At 47.7% G+C, this 21338-nt stretch overlaps 2 protein-coding genes across 2 annotated transcripts; one reads left to right on the forward strand and one right to left on the reverse strand.

Annotated features, from left to right (window-relative positions):
* Positions 1–707: 707 nt before the first annotated feature.
* Positions 708–7305, forward strand: LOC116941444 (proteinase-activated receptor 1-like). The gene has a single exon (XM_032952558.2). The coding sequence runs from the start codon at positions 3422–3424 to the stop codon at positions 4370–4372; it is 951 nt and encodes a 316-aa protein (XP_032808449.2). The 5' UTR covers positions 708–3421; the 3' UTR covers positions 4373–7305.
* On the reverse strand, positions 7251–20253 carry LOC142924306 (uncharacterized). Its single transcript, XM_076066445.1, has 2 exons — positions 16148–20253; positions 7251–7275 (listed from the first exon to the last, which is right to left on the reverse strand). Exons 1-2 carry the CDS (start codon positions 19597–19599, stop codon positions 7251–7253), a joined length of 3477 nt encoding a protein of 1158 aa, XP_075922560.1. The 5' UTR covers positions 19600–20253.
* Between the last annotated feature and the right edge of the window lie 1085 nt (positions 20254–21338).

Genomic DNA, 21338 nt, shown 5'->3' on the forward strand with positions numbered 1-21338 from the left:
AGCTCCCCCACCTACAAACTGGCACGTTTTCTTGCTGATATACTGCGACCTTTCACTGGAAAAACCACCTCTGCGGTACTAAATTCTTCTCACCTGGTTTCGACAATCAAAGGCATTTCCCTGTCCCCAAACGACCTGCTTGTCAGTTTTGATGTGGTGTCCTTGTTCACCAAAGTCCCGGTACCTGACACCATCGCTATCATTGAAGACCTGGTTCATCAAGGACTGCATACTGATGTACCCCCCCTGGTGAGACATTGCTTAACCAACACTTACTTCACCTGGAATGGAACTTTCTACAAACAAACTGAGGGCACCCCAATGGGCTCCCCCCTATCTCCGGTTGTAGCCAACGTATTCATGGAAAAATTTGAAACTGACGCCATCCAGACTGCCACTCTACGCCCGACCTTATGGAAGTGGTACGTTGATGACACCTTTGTCATCTGGCCACATGGCCAGCCTGCTCTAGACCAATTCCGCGACCACATCAATTCCATACACCCAGCCATCAGATTTACCATGGAGGTCGAAAAAGATGGCAAACTACCCTTTTTGGATGTCTTAATTAAAAGAAGACATGATGGTTCAATGAGCCACTCTGTCTACAGGAAAGCTACCCATACAGATGCTTACTTGAAACCGGATTCCCACCACCATCCATCCCAGAAGAACTCCCTCATCAAGACTCTATACCATAGAGCCCAATGCATTTCCGACCAGGAACACATTACCAGTGAACTCAAGCACGTACACCAGGCTCTCAGGGCTAATGGCTACTCCGACTACACAATCCGCAAAGCCATCACTCCAGTCATGAAGAAGGATCCTCTTGTGGAGCCACTCAAAACCATCACCTTACCCTACATTGCAGGGGTCACTAAAAAGATCTCCAAAATCCTGAACAAACACAAGATCCAGGTACGATTCAACACAGTACATAAAATCCGTGATTTAGTTCCATCTGTAAAAGATGCTGTTCCAGACATACAGTACCCGGGCGTTTACAAACTAAAGTGCCGCTGTGGTAGTAGCTACATTGGAGAAACCAAAAGACATATCTCGGACCGCATCCGCGAACACAAAGCAGACTTGAAACACGGTAGGACGAACTCCTCTACCGTGGCAGATCACTGTTATAATTCAGTGGGCTCACATGACATTGACTTCTCCAAGACGGAGGTTCTTTGCAAACCAACCGGCTACCATGAGAGATTCGTTCATGAGGCCATTCACATATACAAACACAGAGACAATTTCAACTGAGAAGATGGATTCAGGCTTAGTAACCACTGGAAAGATGTTTTAAATCATTTCTGTTCTTAATTAATTGTATTTTTACGATGACCTTCAGACCACAGCTCTTTCGCCAGCATTGCCTCTTAATACCTCTCACACCACGGTTAATGGTATAGTTTTATAACATGGAGCATACTAGGGCCTCACAGCTGTCTCTCTCCCCCTCCTCTGTTCCGACCATGGACGAACTCGTCCGTCTGAATGGGGCCCGTAGCTATCCGTGGTGCTAAATTTGAGGGTAAGAATCCACCCATTTTTTCGCCATATAGCATTGTGATATATAACGACTTATTGTTGTTAGCTTAGCTGATTGGAGAATATAGAGTTTATTGATAACATGAAGGTAATTTATATTTTAGTTTTTATTGGTTCACTATATAGTACTGTGAATAGCTCAGATGTGTAGTCATTTCTGTGACCAGTCACTAGCTAATCACTCAGTTGTTTCAATGCTGGATTCGCCTAGTTATTTCAATGCTAAATTCTCCTGTTTGATTTGTACTAAGGGCCTCGGTGAATGTGTATGCTCTGACTTTAACGTAGCTATTTCTGCAGCAGGTACAAGCTCTATTTCTGCAGCAGGTACAAGCTAACCACTCAGCTATCTCAATGCTACATTCTATGCTAATTCCATTGTCAAGGGGTGCCTCTGCGGATGTGTATGTCTTAACTTAGCTATTTCAATGCTAAATTCTATGCTAATGCCTTTAACAATGGGTGCCTCTGCGGGTGTGTATGCTTTAACTTTTAACATAGCTATTTCTGTGACCAGTCACAAGCTAATCATTCAGCCATTTCAATGCTAAATTCTATGCTAATTCCTTTGTCAAGGCGCTTTGTTCCTCTCACACAGCTTAAAGGCCGTATCTGAACGTGGCTCTTTCACTCCAGCGCTGTCCTACCAGACAGTCTCGCCCCCTTCACCTGATGAAGGCCGCTTGTGTTGTGGCCGAAACGTCGTGAGAATATTATTGTGTTATTTTATTTTATCAATTTATTATTTTATTATCATTCTACGTGACTTTACCGAAAGAACCAAAGAAGATGAATCATTGCAGTCACGAAAGCTTTAAATCGAAATTTAAAATCGTTATTTATACATTATTAAAATTCAAACTATATAGTAATAAACAAAATAAAGCGAGTATTATGAAGAAAATTATGATTTTGTTCGGAAAAAATTATAATTGTTTCACGAAAGGCACTTCCACGATCTTGGGATATTGATTAATCTTACAGCGTTTCAAACTAAATTATGGTAACGTTTCGTATGAAATCTGCACATCTGGAGCAGAGAGTCGTCCGCTACACAAATACCAAGTTATTGTAGATAATACTTCCGCATTTAATGTAGAAAAGGTTTGTAATTAAATGGAAAACATGTCCTAACATGGCCCGCACTCAATAATATTACTCCTGCACACTTTCGATGCATGGAGCCAGCCAACAATCAGCAGTATAAATATTTATCATGGGCTTACAAAGGAAAATTGAAAGCTCGTCAAGTTGTTTAAAAATAAACATGTAAAATTAATATGAGAAAAATAACTGCTCCACAGCACCACAGCCAATAAATACAAGTGAAGACTAGCGAGATCTATGCAGCGCTGGTGTCTCACGGGCGCGCAACGTGCAGCTGAGTTGGCCCTTTTCGATGCATCGGTTGCCTTTTCAGAACTTGTGTGCTTTGCATGCAACTCTATAACCACGCTTGCCTTTTAACTTTGCTGATCTGTGTGCTTCACCTGTTCAGCTCAGGTGTAATTGACTTCATGATATTTCGACCTTTAAATAATGTTTGTTGACTTTGCATTTGGCGTTGTTTTTGTTTATAACCAGATGGTCTTTGTCGAAGGCTTAGCATATTGAAGAGTTGCTTTTAAAGGAACAGAGTGAAGAGTTAGACCAGCGTACTACCTGGTGAGCTCTGTAAAACGGTAAGGAAAAGACTACAGCTACTCTAGAAGCAGAATAAACTCTTGTTCACTTTTACTTAAGGATACATTTAAAACCAAAAGCCAGTGTAACATGTAAGAATGCATTACTGTTTTTGTTTTTAAATCGTAGCTGTGTTTAAGCTGTGCCATGTCTGCTCTAGCTGTGCCTCTGTCTCTGGTGAAGAATGGACATGATCGAGCTGTTCCAGGTTTGGATCGTTCCCTCCGTTTATGCCATCACGGTGGTTCTGGGCGTCCCACTGAATGCCCTCGCTCTGTGGGTGCTCAGCCGAAAGAAGAAGTCGTCCATGTCCGTCTACATGCTCAATCTGGCCGCGGGGGACTTGCTCTTCCTGCTCTTTCTACCACTGAAAATTGACTATCACTTCAATGGAAACAGATGGATCCTTTCAAGTTTCATGTGCATTTTACACATAATGTTATTCTTTTCCAACTTTTATGCGAACCTATTGTTGCTTTGCGCAATAAGCATGGACCGCTATGTTGCTGTCGTGTACCCGCTAAGAGTGTCTCGCTGGCGCAAACCCCAAACGGCGTGGCTCATTTGTCTCTTGTGCTGGGTCCTTAGCATTACCCACACCTTGCCCGCTAACCACATTAGCAGCTTTCTCAGCGAAGAGAACATTACAATTAATAGTACCACATTCGTGTTTGTGAGATGCTATGAAAAATTCACTCCAGAAGATCTGACATTCTTGGCAGCGTACAGGCTATACGTATTCTTTGCTCTCTATCTCATGTCCCTGACTATAGCGATGTTTTGTTATGGAAATGTCGTGAAAACCCTCATTGTGACGACAGGGCAGACAGAACTGATAAGTCAAGCAAAAAAGATACGTGCTGCCAAGACTACCGCAGTGAGCTTATTGATTTACGTCGTGTGCTTCATCCCGTATAACTCAACGCACGTTATAGGTTTCATACAGACAAGAACAAGCGCCTTTTCTTGGCACAGCATCGCAATACTGAGAGACGTCACCATGTGTCTAAGTGTGATCAACAGCCTCCTAGATCCACTGATCATCTACATCGGATCATCCACATTTCGCAACTCGCTCAAAAGAGTTTTAAAATGTGGACGCACCAACAGGCAAGTGTTTTCCATGGGCGAATAGTTTTTCTTTGCCGGCATGATGACGTCTCCATGCACGGGTGGATGTCTTTCTTGGCAGTTTAAATGAGTGCCCGTCTATCTATCTTGACGCTGCAGGCAAGGAACGCGAGGTTTAATTAAGTGCAGTAAATAATACGTGACCACTTGGCACTGGCAATAGGTTGTTGGCCCACTCAATCTATTCAGCATATAAATAGTTGGATACTTTCCTGGAATAGATCGACACATTTTTGCATGTCAAGCTCAGAGAGCTGATTGCATAAACCTCGCACTGCCTTCATGAGATTTCAGGAAATTACCTCTCTTTAAAGTGGACATAAACCGTAACCAGAACATTCTGATACATAGGCTGTATGTAAAGAAGTATCAGTGTTGTGATAATGTAAATGCTAACATTTGACAAAATTGTACAAATATGAATTGAACTCAATAATTAAACGATGAAATGTATTAACTTGATATCCATTTCAGGATTCCACGAAACCAATCCCCTTCTTACACGGAAATAGTTGATGCAGAGGAGTTGTACTCTGCAAGTGCACGGGATGTCAAATTAATGATGGGCATTTGTATGGAATAATATTTGTTTTTCTTCTTTGGTTCTTTCGGTAAAGTCACGTAGAATGAGAAGAAAATAATAAATTGACAAAAATAAATAAATAGATTATCCTGTTTGATTTGTACTAGGTGCCTCTGTGAATGTGTATGCTCTGACTTTAACATAGCTATTTCTGTGACCAGTCACAAGCTAATCACTCAGCTATTTCAATGCTAAATTCTATGTTAATTCCTTTGTCAAGGCGCTTTGTTTCTTCTCACACAGCTTAAAGGTCGCGATCTGAGCGTGGCTTTTTCGCTCCAGCGCTGTCCTCCAGACAGTCTCGTCCCTTCACCTGATAAAGGCCGCTTGTGTTGTGGCCGAAACGTCGTGAGAATTTTATTGTGTTATTTTATTTTATCAATGTATTATTTTATTCTCATTCTACATGACTTTACCGAAAGAACCAAAGAAGATGAATCCTTGCAGTCACGAAAGCTTTAAATCAAAATTTAATATTTGTTGCTGTTTGATTTTTTTTATACATGTGTAGAGGAGTAGTGTGATGACGTGCATCATGACGTCATGTCATGAGCTCCGTAGGCAGATATCGAGAAGAACGGGGGTGGGTCCGAGAAAGGGGGAGGAGCCACCAAAGGGGGGTACTTAAGGGGGACCTCGTGACGAAGGCGAGGTCGCCCCGGGTTTGACGAGTGGCAGAGCCGAAGGGAAAGCCGAGGGCCGGGCCTGGAAAAATCTGAGAGAGTCGGCTGAGAATAAGTGTGGTTCTCCTCTCCTCGGTCGGGCGGTGTTGGCTGAACTCCCGTCCCGTCTCGAGTGAGAGAACCCAAGGTAATAGCCGAGGTTAGGCAAGAATAGGGTCTGGGGTCCACGGGAAGGACCGAGTATAGTGGACACCTATCTCTGGTGTGAGTTTGTATCCCTGTTAATAAACCGGCGTGAGCCCATAGAATTAGTTGTCTTCGCGTCGTTCTACACTACACAACACATGTTTAAAAATCGGCAAAATTAGTATGGCATGAAACACATCATGCCATACATTTGAAAGAACATTTTAAGTTGTGTACATATAAGCCAGGTGTGAAAAGTGTTGTTTGAATGGTACAGTTGTTCCTCTTGAGATCAGAATATCGAAATTCGGTCGTCGTGTCGATGGCAATAGTCGTGATTTCTCACTTAAAGTGGGCCGTGTGAATGCTGCCATCATATCTACGTACACACATCAATCGTATGTCAATTGTCAGTCCACTTGGAATAATGATGCCTTCTCATGCTTGTTAGCAATTATGTCAAATAAAGTTGAAAAAAATTACGAGTCTGAAAGAAACAAGGAAGTATTTGTTTCAGAGGCAACACTGTAGTTGCACATAAATAACGTGCAATGCAGTAATGGTTTCTTACTATTCAATCTGCCTGCTTGTGAATTATACTTTGTAACAGTATTTTAGACACTCGTGTTCAAATATATTTAGCACAATATATGGACAATAGCGACAAGGCATTATTCTCAATGCTATAATATTTCTCTAAAAAAATATTCAATGTTATGAGAGAAGGTGGAAAACAAGTCTCGTTTGAAAATTGAAAACTGTAATTTGACACGTGTTGCGGTGTGCAGTGTACTGTATGCCCTGCATGTATGTACAGTAAAACTCATTTATCTTTTTTTTATTTTCCCAATGTATTCAAATTGTCCAATTAGCATCGTATATCATGGGACTGCGTGCACTTGAGTAACACAACATGCATACAATAACGTGGCGATATAGAAACCGAAATCAAATTTAAGAACCTGGAGTCAAAGCCTGAAAACTGAAACAAATATTTTAAAAATTCTGACATCTCACGCAAAAAAACCCGCCATTGCTAGGGAGTATCGGAACATATAAATGACGTCATGGCAACAGAACTCTTCACAGAGGTCATCAGGACTGGAGACCAAATTAAGGGCACCACACGACTGGAGTTCCCTGAACTCTACACGCAGAAAGCATTGGGAAGACGTCACTGCAAATTTGTATTTCACTCAGTTTTCAGTTTCATTTATATCATTTATTACACCCACGAAGCCTGACGGCTACTTTGCAACCAGGGTGCCTCAAAACCATCAGAGCACAGTCCTCCAAAAAGCACAGTGAATTTTGTACGTTGAGCTTCTTTTGCACCGTACATAGCCAACTGTGCTAATCGGATTTGCGGGGCTTCCCACATGCTGCTGTCGTCAAAAGCACGTATCGAAAATCTCACCAAACAAGCTGTCTGGTAACAACCCACAATCACCTTGCGTCAACTACCACAAGCGACAGATATAACAAGACCATCATACCCTGTCGCTGAAGTTGAAGCTGCCGACAAGGCCACAAAGTCCAACAAGGTTCTGGGATATGATGGCCTGTGTCCTGAGTTCCTACAGAATCTGGGACTAAATGGACAACAACGGCTTGAACGCCTCTTTACCATCATACACAGGGCAGGAAAAATTCTGAAGGTGTGGAAGAAAGCCATAGTCATCGACATTATGAAACCTGTAGAGCAGGGGTGTCCAAACTTTTTTCCCCGAGGGCCACATACAGAAAAATAAACGAAGGACTGGGCCACTCACTAGACGTGAGGTGTACTGCCTCACTTCTCATGCACTAATATTGGCAACATCAATCAAATGCAGGTAAATTACGTTTGATAATTGAACATGTTTGAAGAAAAAAAGCCTCCATCATAGCTCTCCATTAGTAGATTTTCATTTTATTTTTTTACAAAAAGGTTGGCAGGTCATTCTCTCAGTGACAGCCTCAGATTGGTTCTTAGGGTGCTGATCCCCCTTCATTGTCCTGTATGAAGGGAGAGACAAGAAGAGAAATAAGGGATGTGGATATTTCAAGCTTATTACACAAATTATTGGGCTTGTTAATACATCAACTAACCTTTGTTAAAAAAATTGTCATCAACTTTAATTGACTGAATTTATTAAGTAATTGGGCTTATTAACAAATGAAAACTGTGTGTATATTTTTAACTCGCCTATAATGGGAAGAATGTTGTGCTCTGTGGTAGCAATGATCTGAAGGATAGCTGGCAGGTCAGGAGTAAGTTTGGTGGTTGAGATGCGAAGGACGTCGGTCGTTCTGGTTCTCAGTCTGCTGTGGTTCAGCGTTAACAGAGAGAATGTCTGCTCACAGATGTATGTTGAGCCGAACAGACTCATCATTCGTTTTGCGTGGCGTCTCATCAGAGGAAACTTGGTCTTTTCCAAGCTCCGGTAGAAGTCAGGTAGGGAGAGAAGCTGATGCTGATTCTTCAGATAATCATCACACTGAATTTCGATCAGTTCCAATTGCAGACTCTCCTCCACTTCTTTTGCATCCATTGAAAACGGAGCCGCAAACAGTGTGATTTCCTTCTCAATGACAGAAAAATCTTGGAAGCGCTGACTGAATTCTGTCATGAGAGATGTGATCACAGACATTCTCAATTTTGCCGAGAGCTTGGCATTTGGAAATGCGCATTTGATTTCGGTCAGTGTGGGGAAGTGCGCTACATTTAAGTTGCGCAGTTGTGACTCGAAGAGACGGAGCTTCGCACGGAATGCTTTCATGTGCACATACAGCTGTGGTACCAGCTGCTCTTTGCCTTGTAGTCTATTGTTCAGGGTGTTGAGATGATCAGTGAGATCAACTAGAAAAAGCCAGGACTGCCAACCACAAAGGGTCACTGATCTCATGGAGAGGTCTGCCCTTTTCTTTCAACAACTTGTCGATATTTGATCTCGGGGAATAAAACCGCTGCAGCACGGAGCCGCGACTGAGCCAGCGCACTACAGAATGGTAGAGTAGGTCCCCGTATTCAGCATCGACATCAGACAGGAACATTGAAATTCTCTGTGGTAAAGCCCTCGTGCCCGAATTATGTTGACAGTTTTCACAACCGTGTTCATCACATCGCCAAGCTGGATTATCTTGGCACAGAGGGCTTCTTGGTGGATGATACAGTGCATTTTGACAGCCTCGCCTCCGCTCTCCCGCACCTTGGCACTCACCATAGAGGCCATTCCTTTGCGCTCGCCTGTCATTGCTGGAGCCCCATCCGTTGCAATTCCACACAGCTTGTCCCATTTAAGTCCAGCCTGGTCAATTGCATCTGACACAGCTTCAAACATGTCCTTCCCAGTTGGTGTCCCCTTTAGACTCCGAAGATCGAGCAGTTCCTCCGTAATGCAAAAATTATCGTCAACTCCCCGCAAAAAAAAATAACAGCTGTGCAGTGTCCGTGGTATCTGTGCTCTCATCACATGCAATCGAGTAAAAATCGAAAGCACAAGCTTTATCTGACACTTGCTGTTTTAAAGTTAGCCGACAAGTCTTCAATTCGCCGCACAAACGTATTTCCGGATTTTGAACTGGCCATGGCTGCTACGAACAGATTGTTGCCTTCACCATCCTTATAGAAGCCGATTCCTAGCATCAACATAAAATTGGCACAGAAATGATTAAGCTCTCTGCTGCCTATGAAACTGTTTGGTGTCATACCCTGCTGCTGAAGATGCCACTATAATATACACCTAATCGATGCGAAGCTCAGCAACCATATTTTCAGGGTACTCCTCGGTGGTAAACACATCCGCAAGATAATTATGAACAATGGTTTCCCTTAAGGCTCGGTACGAGCACTGTCACTATTTAACATTTTAACACAAGTGACCTCCCATGTACTGTACATCATATCGAAAATTTATATGCACATGACATTGCCTTTGCTGCATAGGGCACAAACCTAAAAAAACATTACAAATAACAGCTGATATAAATGAAGGCATAATTCCATCGCTGCAGACTCCTACAAAATCCTTTCTAAACCACAAAAATAGCTTTCCAAATTAACAATCATCAGGGGCGGAGCCAGGATTTTGTCTTTGGGGGGGCTGACTTCAATATTCTGAGATATCCAGTGTTAATGTTTTCCAATGGGCGCCACAAATGTATAAGGCCATGGCGGACGTGCGGAGTTTATTAATAGGTCGGAGCCGCTGATGTGGCTATTAAGTTCGAAAGGCTGCCGCTCAAGCAGCCTGCAGGGCAGCACAAGGTGGCAGCCTGCATTTCGCAACAGCTGGATATCCGTTTATCCCGATTACCAAATTTCCCAAAATTTCAGGGGGGACTAAACCCCCCCCCCCAGCTCCCCCTGTGGCTCCGCCCCTGACAATCATGCAGCATATGCCACCCTTGATGTGTTCGGTAGTAGCCCAGTACATTATGAACCAGCTCCAAGATATCTTGGGGTTATCAAGAATAGAAGCCTGATCTTCAAGGCTGACATAAAAAAAATCTGTGAAAAGACCAAATCAAGAACGACCTGGGGTGCTGTGAGCTGCCACCCTCTCACTGATCGACTCAGTGGCAGATTATTGTGCTCTGCCATGATTTGGGAGTTCATACACAAAACTGCTGGATGCACAATTAAATCAAGCAATGTGCATCATAACCGGAACACTGAATCTGACATCAGTGCTTTGGCTCCCTGTTCTGGCGAACATCCTGCCAAAAAAATATCTGCAGAGACATGCACACTGCAAAACAGTTTCAATGTTTTCTTGCCAACGGAAACCTACCCATAAATCAAGACCTCAACAATGTATCTCGCTGCCGATTCACTCATTCCTCGGCCCTTGCACACCCCTGCCATCTAAATAACTATGTATTACCACTTGTAAACTATGTAAAGCACTTTTGATTTAAAGCGTTCGTGACTGCAGGGATTCATATGCTTGGTTCTTTCGGTAAAGTCACGTAGAAGGGAAACAATAAAATAATAAAAATATCAAACAAAATTCCTCACGTTTCGACTGCAACACAAGCAGTCATCATCAGGTGTGATGACTGCTTGTGTATTACTTTATTGTTTCCTTTCTACGTGACTTTACCGAAAGAACCAAGAATATGTAAAGCACCTTGAGCTAAATAAAAATAAGACTCAAATCTCGTTTACATCCCTTCTGGGATCGCGCTGTCGCCGCCCGAGAATCCCACCCACATCCGGAAGAAAGTTGGTGAACAGTTGAACAACACGGACATCCAGGATAAACAATTTGACATTCCACTAAGACACTGCTATAACCATCAAATACATCAGAACATCAACAGGCTGATGTGCACATCTCCTTTTATAATTGAAAATATTAAATGCAAGCCAAAGTGCTATTGTGTCATTGAAACACAAACAATAGACCACATTAAACCAATGTAGTGTGCGCTCCCTCAACGGAAAAATAGCAAAATTTGCACAAACTCTCCCCTGAAGCCCTCTCGTGCCATTGTCATTTACTGTCTGAACATATTGTCATATGTAATATATTTTTTACTCGGACCCTTCTTACCTGAAATTTCACAAGGGCCAAAAGGGCGCTTGGCAGTGGAGAGTAAAATGTTTGGGTAAGAGGACGTTTCATCATACTATCAATGAAAAAATACGACAGGTAATCTGATATCACAGGTAAGCAGTCCGAAGACACTATTCAGCTTCTATGACCCATAGGAAAACAGAAGGCAGCAGGCGTTTGTGTTGATGTGTTCCACAGCAACAGCATGCAATGTAAACGCTCGGGGAGTTCATGCACATACGTGTCTGGTGTGCTTGGACATTACCAAACGGTTCAGCATGCAAATTCACACTCTATAACCAAAAAAGCTAAAATACTGTTTGTCAAACATTTTTTGTGCAATCTTGAAAATGTAAAAATGTACTGAAATGTTGCAACATTACAGCAAGTGTAGTGTTATGAGCACTACACTCGAAGACCAACGATGTACGACTCAGACACAACTGCAGCTCAGGCCCAGATGGACAAAACAATTTTTAGATAAATAACGATGAGCCCGCACGTCCACCCTTTGTCCGTGCAACCAATCAGCCAACACCCTTTGTCCGTGCAACCAATCAGCCAGCACCCTTTGTCCGTGCAACCAATCAGCCAGCGAGCAGAATTGTTTCCAATATCTCGATTTAAAGCTTTCGTGACTGCAATGATTCATCTTCTTTGGTTCTTTATTATTTTATTATCATTCTACGTGACTTTACCGAAAGAACCAAAGAAGATGTTTCCAATATCGTATGAAATATGACGTTACATGAGGTTAACAATAACATTCAAAATGTTCAAAATTACAAATAGCGTGAGATAAACATAGGTATTCAACATTAACTTGTATCTTTCCTTCGCTGAATTCCCTCTTTTCTGTCCAGATTTTAAGTTCTGTCACCTGTCAACACTGATAGCAAGCCTGTCACGTGAAAACGCTCACGTATATATGTTGAGCTTCTTTCACACCGTACATAACCAACCGTGATGGGGAAGGACAACACACTAAACATAAAAAGCAGTTCATATTATTTGGTTCTTTCGGTAAATTCACATAGATAGAAAAATAATTATAAAAATGTAAGTAAATAAAAAATAAACTAAAAATAACAAACAAAAAACGAATGTAGACAGTAGCCTAGTTATTAATTGGAGTTATTGTACTGGCAGACTATAATGTAGATTGTAGCCTGTTTATTAAGTTTGGTGAGTGTACTGGCAGTCTATAATTTAGACTGTAGTAATGGTTATTAAGCTGGGTGAGTGTACTGGCAGTCTATAATGTAGACTTATTCCTGGTTATTTCAGTAATTTAAATATACAAAAATAAAAGCAAAAACCACGACGTTTCAATCGCAACACAAGCGGTCATCAGGAAAAGGGAGGTTAGCCTCCAAAGGCAAACTGTTTATAAAGGTTTAGAGATGGGCGTAACCCAAGTGTGTCAGCTGCATGGGCGGGGCAGCTAATGTTAATGTAGGAGAAAGCAACGCCAACGCAGTGGGTCTACACCAATCAAAAGGGCTGCAAGTCAATTATTTGCACCTCGCTCCACATACCCACACTGCTGATGGTGGAGGTTGACAAGAAAACGTCGTGATATTATTTTTATTACTTTTCTATCTACGTGGCTTTACCGAAAGACCCAAAGAATACGAATCCCTGCAGTCACGAAAGTTTTAAGTCAGGATTTATTTTAATACACAATAGACAGGAAGGACAATATCAAAGGGCTTGCATAATGCGCATGCATAATGTACGTTGGCTCATTAATCCCCCTCACCCCCACTTTGCACAAGAGCGCAGAAGTGTGGTCACCACATCTACGCCTCTATATAAGGAACGAAACAGATGTATGATGATGATTGCTGCTCACTCAGAGGAGTTGGAGGCACTACTGCTGAACCTGGAGTGTGCTACTAAGGTAGGGTCTGACCATCAGTCCCACCAAAACTAAGCACTTGCCTGGGTATTTTGTGATTTATAACACTCCACCCCTTCAACTCCCGATTGTGATGGAGTATTTGTGGAGAGTTTTCCATGCCTAGGCAGTGTGCTTATGATCAGCACCGGTCTGACACCAGAGGTCTCACTTCGAATCAGTCGGGCAGCATCTTTTAATCGGCTGCAGAATGCTGTGTGGAAGCTCCTTGGTATGTCGCTCCACACACAACGTCTGGTCTTCTCGGCCACAGTCATGCCGTCCCTTCTCTATGCTCGTGAAACATGGACCCCTCAAATGGAACATATGTGTAGTGGGTTCCAGGACACGGAGATGGCAGAATAGAAGCAGCACTATTTATTTAAACCTTAACAAGGGTTACACTAGAAGGGGTAGCGGCCCCTCCACCCGTATAACTCAGGAACACACCCCAGGCTCTCTAGCCTAAGCTCTAGGCTCCCAGTTCCTCCTGGTAGGGCTCTAAGAGAGGCTATCAGATCCGGCCCTGGTTAGGCACAGATCTCGGCACCCCGCCGACCAGACCGGCCCTTAGAAGGACTCTGACTCTGGGGCTCTGGGGCCGCACCACTGGCTTGCTGTGCCGGCCCTGAAAAGGGCAGCGGTCACAGGAGTTCCAGGGTCTCACCTAGCTGGCCTTCTTTCTTCACTGGTTGCTTCAGCCTCGGACCCCACACTCTGCCCCGAGCTCCCTGGCTCCTCGCAATTTATACCCACTGGAGCCTTAGCGGACGTTGTTGTAGCCACCAAGGTGTGGGTGAACCACACCTTCCCGTGCCATGTGTGTATTCCCCATAGCACCCCTACATCACCCCCTCCCGTGTAACCTGCAGCCGTCCCGGCTGCAACAATACTCGAACAATAAACACAACAAACCCCCACCCGTGCGTGCCTCATAAGAACGAACACCCCAATAAATAACCCAACCCACCTATACAAAATTACACTATATACACATATACATTGTACCCCCCCCCCCCCCCCCCCATCAACGCAGCAAGAAAACTTAACAGTGAACAACAAGAGTAACAAGAACCATTATTACAACAAGCGGCGCGTTTTGGCGTGAGTCCGTTTTGCGGGTCCATCGTAGGGGGAGGGTCCGGTCGGCCCGGCAGTGGGCACCGGCTGTGCAGGTGCACCGTCTTCCGTCACCCCGGAAGGGCAAACTCCGCCCCCACCGGGTGGCGCAGGCGCGCTGGAAGCCGTCATTCTTGAGGCGCCTGAAGGTGGAACAGTTAGTGAAGCATCAAGGGCAGGTGACGAAGACGCCGTCCGGGAGTCAGCGGACACATCACATGCTCGGCCCGTGTAATGTGGTGGAGGGACGCGCGGCGCCACAAACGGCTTCAGACGCGAGGGGTGTACGTACCAGCGGCGTTTCCCCCACTGGATACGAACGCACTGCGGCCGCATAACCTTCACAATAACCACAGGGCCCCTCCAAGGCCGCAACAATTTCGCCGAGGTCGCCAACGGCACCTGAGGGCAGTGCAGCCAGGCTTGATCGCCTGGCTTCCACGCATGTGTGCGTGATTGGCGCGATCGCAACCTCTCGTTGGCCTTCTGCCGAGAGGAAGAGTTTTGGGCCGCTGCCTCCCGTGCCTCGGTCAACCTCAGGATATTAAATTTAACGTGGTCGGCCAATTTCGATTTTCTGTTGGTTTCCGAGACGCGGAGCTGAGTCGCAATTGGTGGGTCAACGTCGCGACCGTACATCAAAAAGAATGGTGAGAAGCCGGTTGCCGCGTGAGGAGCCATTCTATAGGCGGCCAAAACCCCCGGAATGTGAAGGTCCCAATCGGTCTGGGAGTCGCACACCTGGTGACACAACGTAGATGTGAGCGTCCTATGCAGCCGCTCCACCATGCCATCGGTTTGTGGGTGATAGGGGGAAGTGCGAATCTTTTTCGTACCAAGAAGCGCACACACATCGTGCAGAAGGACGCCAGAGAAGTTCTTCCCTTGGTCAGTCAGCAGCTGTTCGGGAGCACCCTTGTCGAGGACATAGCCCTGGACAAAGGCCTCGGCAATGGCTGCTGCTGACTGGTTAGCGAGAGGCCATGCCATAGGCCATCGGGTGAAATATTCCACGCCAACCAGCAGGTACTTGTTACCCCTAGGGGTCGCAGGGAAGGGCCCCAATATATCGAGTGCAACGAGTTCGTTAACCCGAGAGACCGTGATAGATTGTAGCGGTGGGCAGGCGCCTTTCGCTGGTGGTTTTCGTTGGGCGCACTGAGTGCATGCACCCAGGAGGTCATCCACATCCCTTGCCATACCCGGCCAGAAGAAATCCAGATGGAGCACAGCAAGGGTCTTGTGGGTCCCCAGGTGCAAAAGCCGCTCGTGTGTGGCCCAAACGGCCTTACCCCGCAAAGCGGATGGCACCACAAGCCTGTGACGGCGGGCCCTCCCATCCCAATGCATTAGGAGCCCCTGGAGCAGCCCATACGAATCAATCCCCGCGACTCCCCGCACGGAACCCCCTGCGCGACGACGCAACGCGAGGAGGGATGCGTCCTCCATCTGGAGGCGCCCCCATTCCGCAACGGACAACCCCAGCAAGGAGTCCGCACCTCCCTCCCCGACAGGACCCTCAGGCAAGGGGTCCTAAGTGGCAGCAGCGAGAACCGGGATATCTAAGGGGGGGCTATCCTCTGGCGGCTTACAACGCCCCGATCCCCTGAGACAAGCGCAATCTGAGGCGGGCGGCAGGCGAGACAGCGCATCCGCATTAGTGTGCCGAGCACCCTTCCGATATGTGGTCGTGAAATCATAATCCTGAAGGATTTCGAGCCATCGGGACAATTGCCCCGAAGGCTGCGTCACCCGCAAGGCATATTGTAATGCCGCATGGTCCGTACGGACAGTGAAATGCCGACCATACAGGTATGGGCGATACTGTTGCATAAAAAATACAATAGCCAAGAGTTCCCGACGCGTGACGCAGTATCTCTGTTCCGCCGGAGACAAAACCCTACTGCCATAAGCCACGACGCGTTCCACACCACAGATCACCTGTGAGAGCACACCCCCAATGCCCGTATTGCTGGCGTCTGTATCGAGCAGGAAGGGTTCCGAAAAATCGGGGTAGCTCAATGGAGGGGCCCGCACGAGAGCGTCGCGAAGGGAACAAAAAGCGACCTCCTCCTCCTGGCCCCAGTGAAATTTCACTCCCTTCGCCGTCAGAGCGTGTAAGGGCTTAGCAATGGTCGCGAAATCCGCAACGAACCTCCGGTAATAAGACGCAAATCCAATGAAACTCCTGACCTCAGCCACCGAGGTGGGGGCTGGCCAGGAGCTGACACACTGTGTCTTTGCGGGATCGGTGGATATGCCCGAGCGGCTGAAGATGTGCCCCAAATAGCGTACGGATTCCCGTAGCAGGTGGCACTTTTGCGGCTTAAATTTCAAATTCGCAGCACGCATTTTGAGGAACACGGCGTGCAAGCGCAAACGGTGTTCGTCAAATGTCTTACTGAACTCGATGACGTCATCCAGATAGATCAAACAGACGTTCCACTGTAAGCCAGCCAAAACCAGTTCCATAAGGCACTGAAATGTCGCCGGAGCGGAGTGTAATCCCATAGGTAACCGGTTAAATTGGAATAGGCCGTGTGGTGTGCGAAACGCAGTCTTTGGCTTGGACTCATCATCCAATGGGAGTTGCCAGAATCCGGATAACAAGTCCAACGTAGAAAAAAAACGTGCGCCAGCCAGAGCATCCAGAGATTCGTCCATCCGGGGAAGTGGATACGCGTCGGCCACGGAGATCTTATTAAGGCGGCGAAAATCCACACAGAATCGCAAGGACCCATCGTGCTTTTTGACAAGCACTATGGGTGCTCCCCATGGACTGGTGGAAGGGGCTATAATGTCTGCAGCCAGCATGTCATCCACTGCCGATTTGACATGATCTTTTTCGGCCGGACTTAACCGAAAAGGATTCTGGCGTACCGGGGCATTGTCACCCGTGTCAATGTGGTGACACAACAATTTCGTGCACCCAATGTCATATTTGTGTTTACTAAAGACATCGGAAAATTCCGTCAGAAGGGTGCGTAGGCCGGCACGCTGGGAGTCGGACAGATCACTCGTGCCCGAACATAGTGCGTCCATCCAACTATCGTCCCCCTCAGAATGCGGTTGAGCCAGAGGATCGGTTCCCACATTACCCATAACCGTGTCTACCACGGGGACCGGCGTCGCGTGCGCGAGCACAGTTCCCTGAGGAACGACGGCCGTCTGTACGCCAACGTTAAGGACGAGGATAAACGGGTCATCGCTCCCCTTAACGAGCGTTTGAGCGGCCACCAGATCCAGCCCGTTTTCCCCAGCCCTCGAGGGCCCTAACAGAATTTCCTGGTCCAGAACACCGGGCACGAAAGGCCGACGCAAGCGAAGGGGCACGAGCATTTGCGCCCCGGGAGGTACACGCACCGTCCGAGTGACGAACGCTTGTATCGACGCGCACGCTGCCCTTGAGGTGACAGGGGAAGGCAGGAATGTTACCCGTCGGCCCGAGGGAAGCTCGATGCAACCCTGATCAATTAGAATTTTAATCGGCATTTTGCCCAAAAAGTCCGTCCCCAACAAGCACGGAACCGCCAGCGAGGACGAGACTAATATCGGCCCGGAGAGTTTGATATCGCCAATGCAAATTTGTGCTCGAATTTGGCCTATGATACCCAGCAAACCCCCGTTCGCTGCGTAACACGGAACGGTGACTGGGAGCAAGGGGCGGCTTTGAACGGGAAGAATATTATAAATCAAGTCTGACACAATGGTTGCCGAAGCTCCCGTATCGACGAGGATACGCACCTCGACCCCGTCAATGCGACCCGCGACCACGGACGAGCCTGCCGACGCAGCAACAATGCGGTGGGCCAATTCCGTCCACTGCCCCGGCCCGAGCACCCTCTCGACCCCGCCGCCACCCAACAAACCAATGGGCGTACCCCGAGGCCCGTACACCGAAACGCGCGAGGTGGGGACAGGTGTGTGCACAGGCCGAGCATGTGGGGTGCCGCGACTTGCCCGGTTGCGATGTGGAGGCCTGTAGGCTGGAGCGCCGTCCGACCGTCCCGGCTGTCGTTGACGAGGCACCCGGCATTCCGCAGCCACGTGGCCCTTGCGGCCACAGTTGTAGCACGTGATGAGCACCTTGGGGTGCTCCTGGCGATCCAGTGTTGTCCGAGCCGGCCTCCGTCCGGATCTCCACTCCACTGGGCGACCCGCCGCGAAGACCTCCTCGGAGGGGGGGATGGTCGGCGTCCCAGCGCACACCGCAGCTGCGCCCTTGGGGACGAGAGGTGATCGACGCTGCGCTATCAGGTGTGCGTGGATGTGTCTTGCTGCCCGCAAGGAGCACATGTCCGCGTCGTCCTCTGCGACGATGACGATCTGTAGCTCCTGGGCCAACGCCAGGAGCTTCTCCTTCACCATCGCGTCCACCCCTTCGCCGTCCATCCGCGGGAAAGCCGCTTTTGCGAGGGCCAGGAGAGCCGTGCGATACGCCAGCGGTGGCTCCTTCTGGCCACTGCACCGCTCGTGGAAGAGTTTGCGGCAGTCCGACGATGGCCCGTAGACTATGGTGAGGACCTGGAGCGCCGACTGTAGCGTAGATCGCGTTGATCTGGGAGCTGTGATGAGCGTAGCAAAGGCGTCATCGTCCAGCGTGGCCGGTAGCGCACTCAACGCCTCGTTGTCCGTCCAGCCAGCCATCTCTTGATGAGCGAGAAAGCGGCATTGAAAGGCCCCCCAGTCGCCGCCGTCTGAAACGAACTCCTTCAACACCGGCAGGCGTTGTTGAAACGATGGTTTCGTCTCTGAGAGGTGCCGCGCGCCATCTCCGGCCTTTCCGCCAGTGATAGAGGGGCTGGGGACACCCTTCGGCGGTCGCGCAGGTGATGACGATGCGCCCGCCGATTGGTCCTGACAGCGGCCGTCCGTTGGTGATGACGTCACCACCGCTGATTGGCCCACAGCGTCCACGTGGGGCTGCGACCCTCCAATCGCCGTGGCGAACACTGTCATGGCGGAAAATCCGAAATCTGGTGACTGTGTTTCGGCGGGAATGGCCGTTGAACGGCGTTCGTCTCTCTGCCGCCTTTGTGCCCGCAGCCCCGCGCGGTTGATTTCCTCCAGCGTGGAAGCCGCGGCATACAGCAGCTCAGCCAGTCGAGAGTGAGCCGCCTGCAACCCGTCCTCCATCGGCGGCCACTCCTCCAGCGGCGGCTGCTGTTGGGGCGTCTGGGGCATCCCTGGATCGTCAGCCGCGGCCTCTGGCGCAATCCCAGGCGAGCCGTCCTCCTCCTGGGGTTCCTGTGATCGGTTTGTACTCCTTGTGTCCATTTTAAGACCACTTCTGACACCAGTTGTAGTGGGTTCCAGGACACGGAGACGGCAGAATAGAAGCAGCACTATTTATTTAAACCTTAACAAGGGTTACACTAGAAGGGGTAGCGGCCCCTCCACCCGTATAACTCAGGAACACACCCCAGGCTCTCTAGCCTAAGCTCTAGGCTCCCAGTTCCTCCTGGTAGGGCTCTAAGAGAGGCTATCAGATCCGGCCCTGGTTAGGCACAGATCTCGGCACCCCGCCGACCAGACCGGCCCTTAGAAGGACTCTGACTCTGGGGCTCTGGGGCCGCACCACTGGCTTGCTGTGCCGGCCCTGAAAAAGGCAGCGGTCACAGGAGTTCCAGGGTCTCACCTAGCTGGCCTTCTTTCTTCACTGGTTGCTTCAGCCTCGGACCCCATACTCTGCCCCGAGCTCCCTGGCTCCCCGCACTTTATACCCACTGGAGCCTTAGCGGACGTTGTTGTAGCCACCAAGGTGTGGGTGAACCACACCTTCCCGTGCCATGTGTTTATTCCCCATAGCACCCCTACATATGTACCAGTTAGAAACATTCAGGCTGGCCTGCCTATGATCCATCCTGAGTTTAACCAGGCTGCATGAGCTCTCAAAACCTTGAAATATTTGCACACATTCCCATCATTGAGTTCTTCCGGCAGGCAAAGCTGCATTGGCTGAGTCATGTAGCCTGTATGCCCAGCCAATGCATGCTCAAGCAGCTTCTGTGTGGCCGGATAGAGGGGGCTAAATAGGCATGACACAGGCTGGAGAGGAGATGGACTGATGCAGTATGAGAGGATGTGGAGCTGAGTGGACTTGCCGAAGACTGGTATCAGTGTGTCAAAATCAGCCATGGAGGAGGCTCATGAAGGACGCTACTTGTCAGTTGGAGACAGTCGCCCTCCAACAACAACAAAGAGTAGACAAGTGAAACTCACAACAATGAGCAGAGCTCCGGGTGGCGACAATGCAGCAAATTGGCACAGTAGAGGGCACAGCTAGTGCATCTGGCAGTCATCTCAACCAGTCAACCCATGGAACCAAGGTCTGTCCCGTGACCTGTCGGCGAGCCTTCGACACTTCACGTGGCCTCAAAGGGCACCTAGCTTGGAACAGGCGCCGTGGTGATGTCACCGTCATTTAGTGGTGAAAGATATGTATTGTATGTTGAACTTCTTTTGCATCGTACGTAGCCAATCAGAGGCGTGAATTTAAAATTCCGCACGCTCATAATCAGGAGATCGCTGGTCACATGTCCCCCACCCTCAATGAAAAGACCAGAGTTTTGGTTGCTTCAAGAAGAAATACATCTTTCTCTTGAGACGACAGTGATTGACCGTTTTGTTGTGGAGTCCAATTGCATTAATAATAATTATTAGAATTCACAGACGTTTTGTAAATTCAATGCTGGATGAGTCCTTCCAACAAAGAGTCGGTCAGGGGGGTGGTTTGAACATACTTCATCACACTGCTCACAGAGGGGGACCCTAAACCAAGTCAGATATCACCACTGTTGCTAGCTGTGATTTGAAATTGAACTCATATTACAGTTGACTAACCAATGTACCACCGTCCCCAATCCTATTTGGGTAAAGTATGAATCAGTAGTGTACCCGTACCTCAATACGTTGTCTGTGGGATAGAGATAAACCTTTCCATTGAATTTCGCCATAGACTCAATGTGCAAGGTGACATTTAACTGAGATAGAAGTCATGTTTGTACTACAAGCAT

This window comes from Petromyzon marinus, chromosome 11, assembly GCF_048934315.1.
Source record: "Petromyzon marinus isolate PM22_M1 ecotype Great Lakes invasive population chromosome 11, UKy_Petmar_22M1.pri1.0, whole genome shotgun sequence".
NCBI lineage: Eukaryota > Metazoa > Chordata > Hyperoartia > Petromyzontiformes > Petromyzontidae > Petromyzon > Petromyzon marinus.

What these genes read in the sequence shown, in the direction of transcription:
- LOC116941444 (XM_032952558.2), top strand. Translation starts at nt 3,422, where the DNA reads ATGGACATGATCGAGCTGTTCCAGGTTTGGATCGTTCCCTCCGTTTAT.
- LOC142924306 (XM_076066445.1), bottom strand. Translation starts at nt 19,599, where the DNA reads ATGGACACAAGGAGTACAAACCGATCACAGGAACCCCAGGAGGAGGAC. An exon ending in ATTGTATTTTTTATGCAACA is followed by an intron (nt 7,276 to 16,147) that starts GTATCGCCCATA and finishes CCTTGTCGGCAG; the next exon opens with CTTCAACTTCAGCGACAGGG.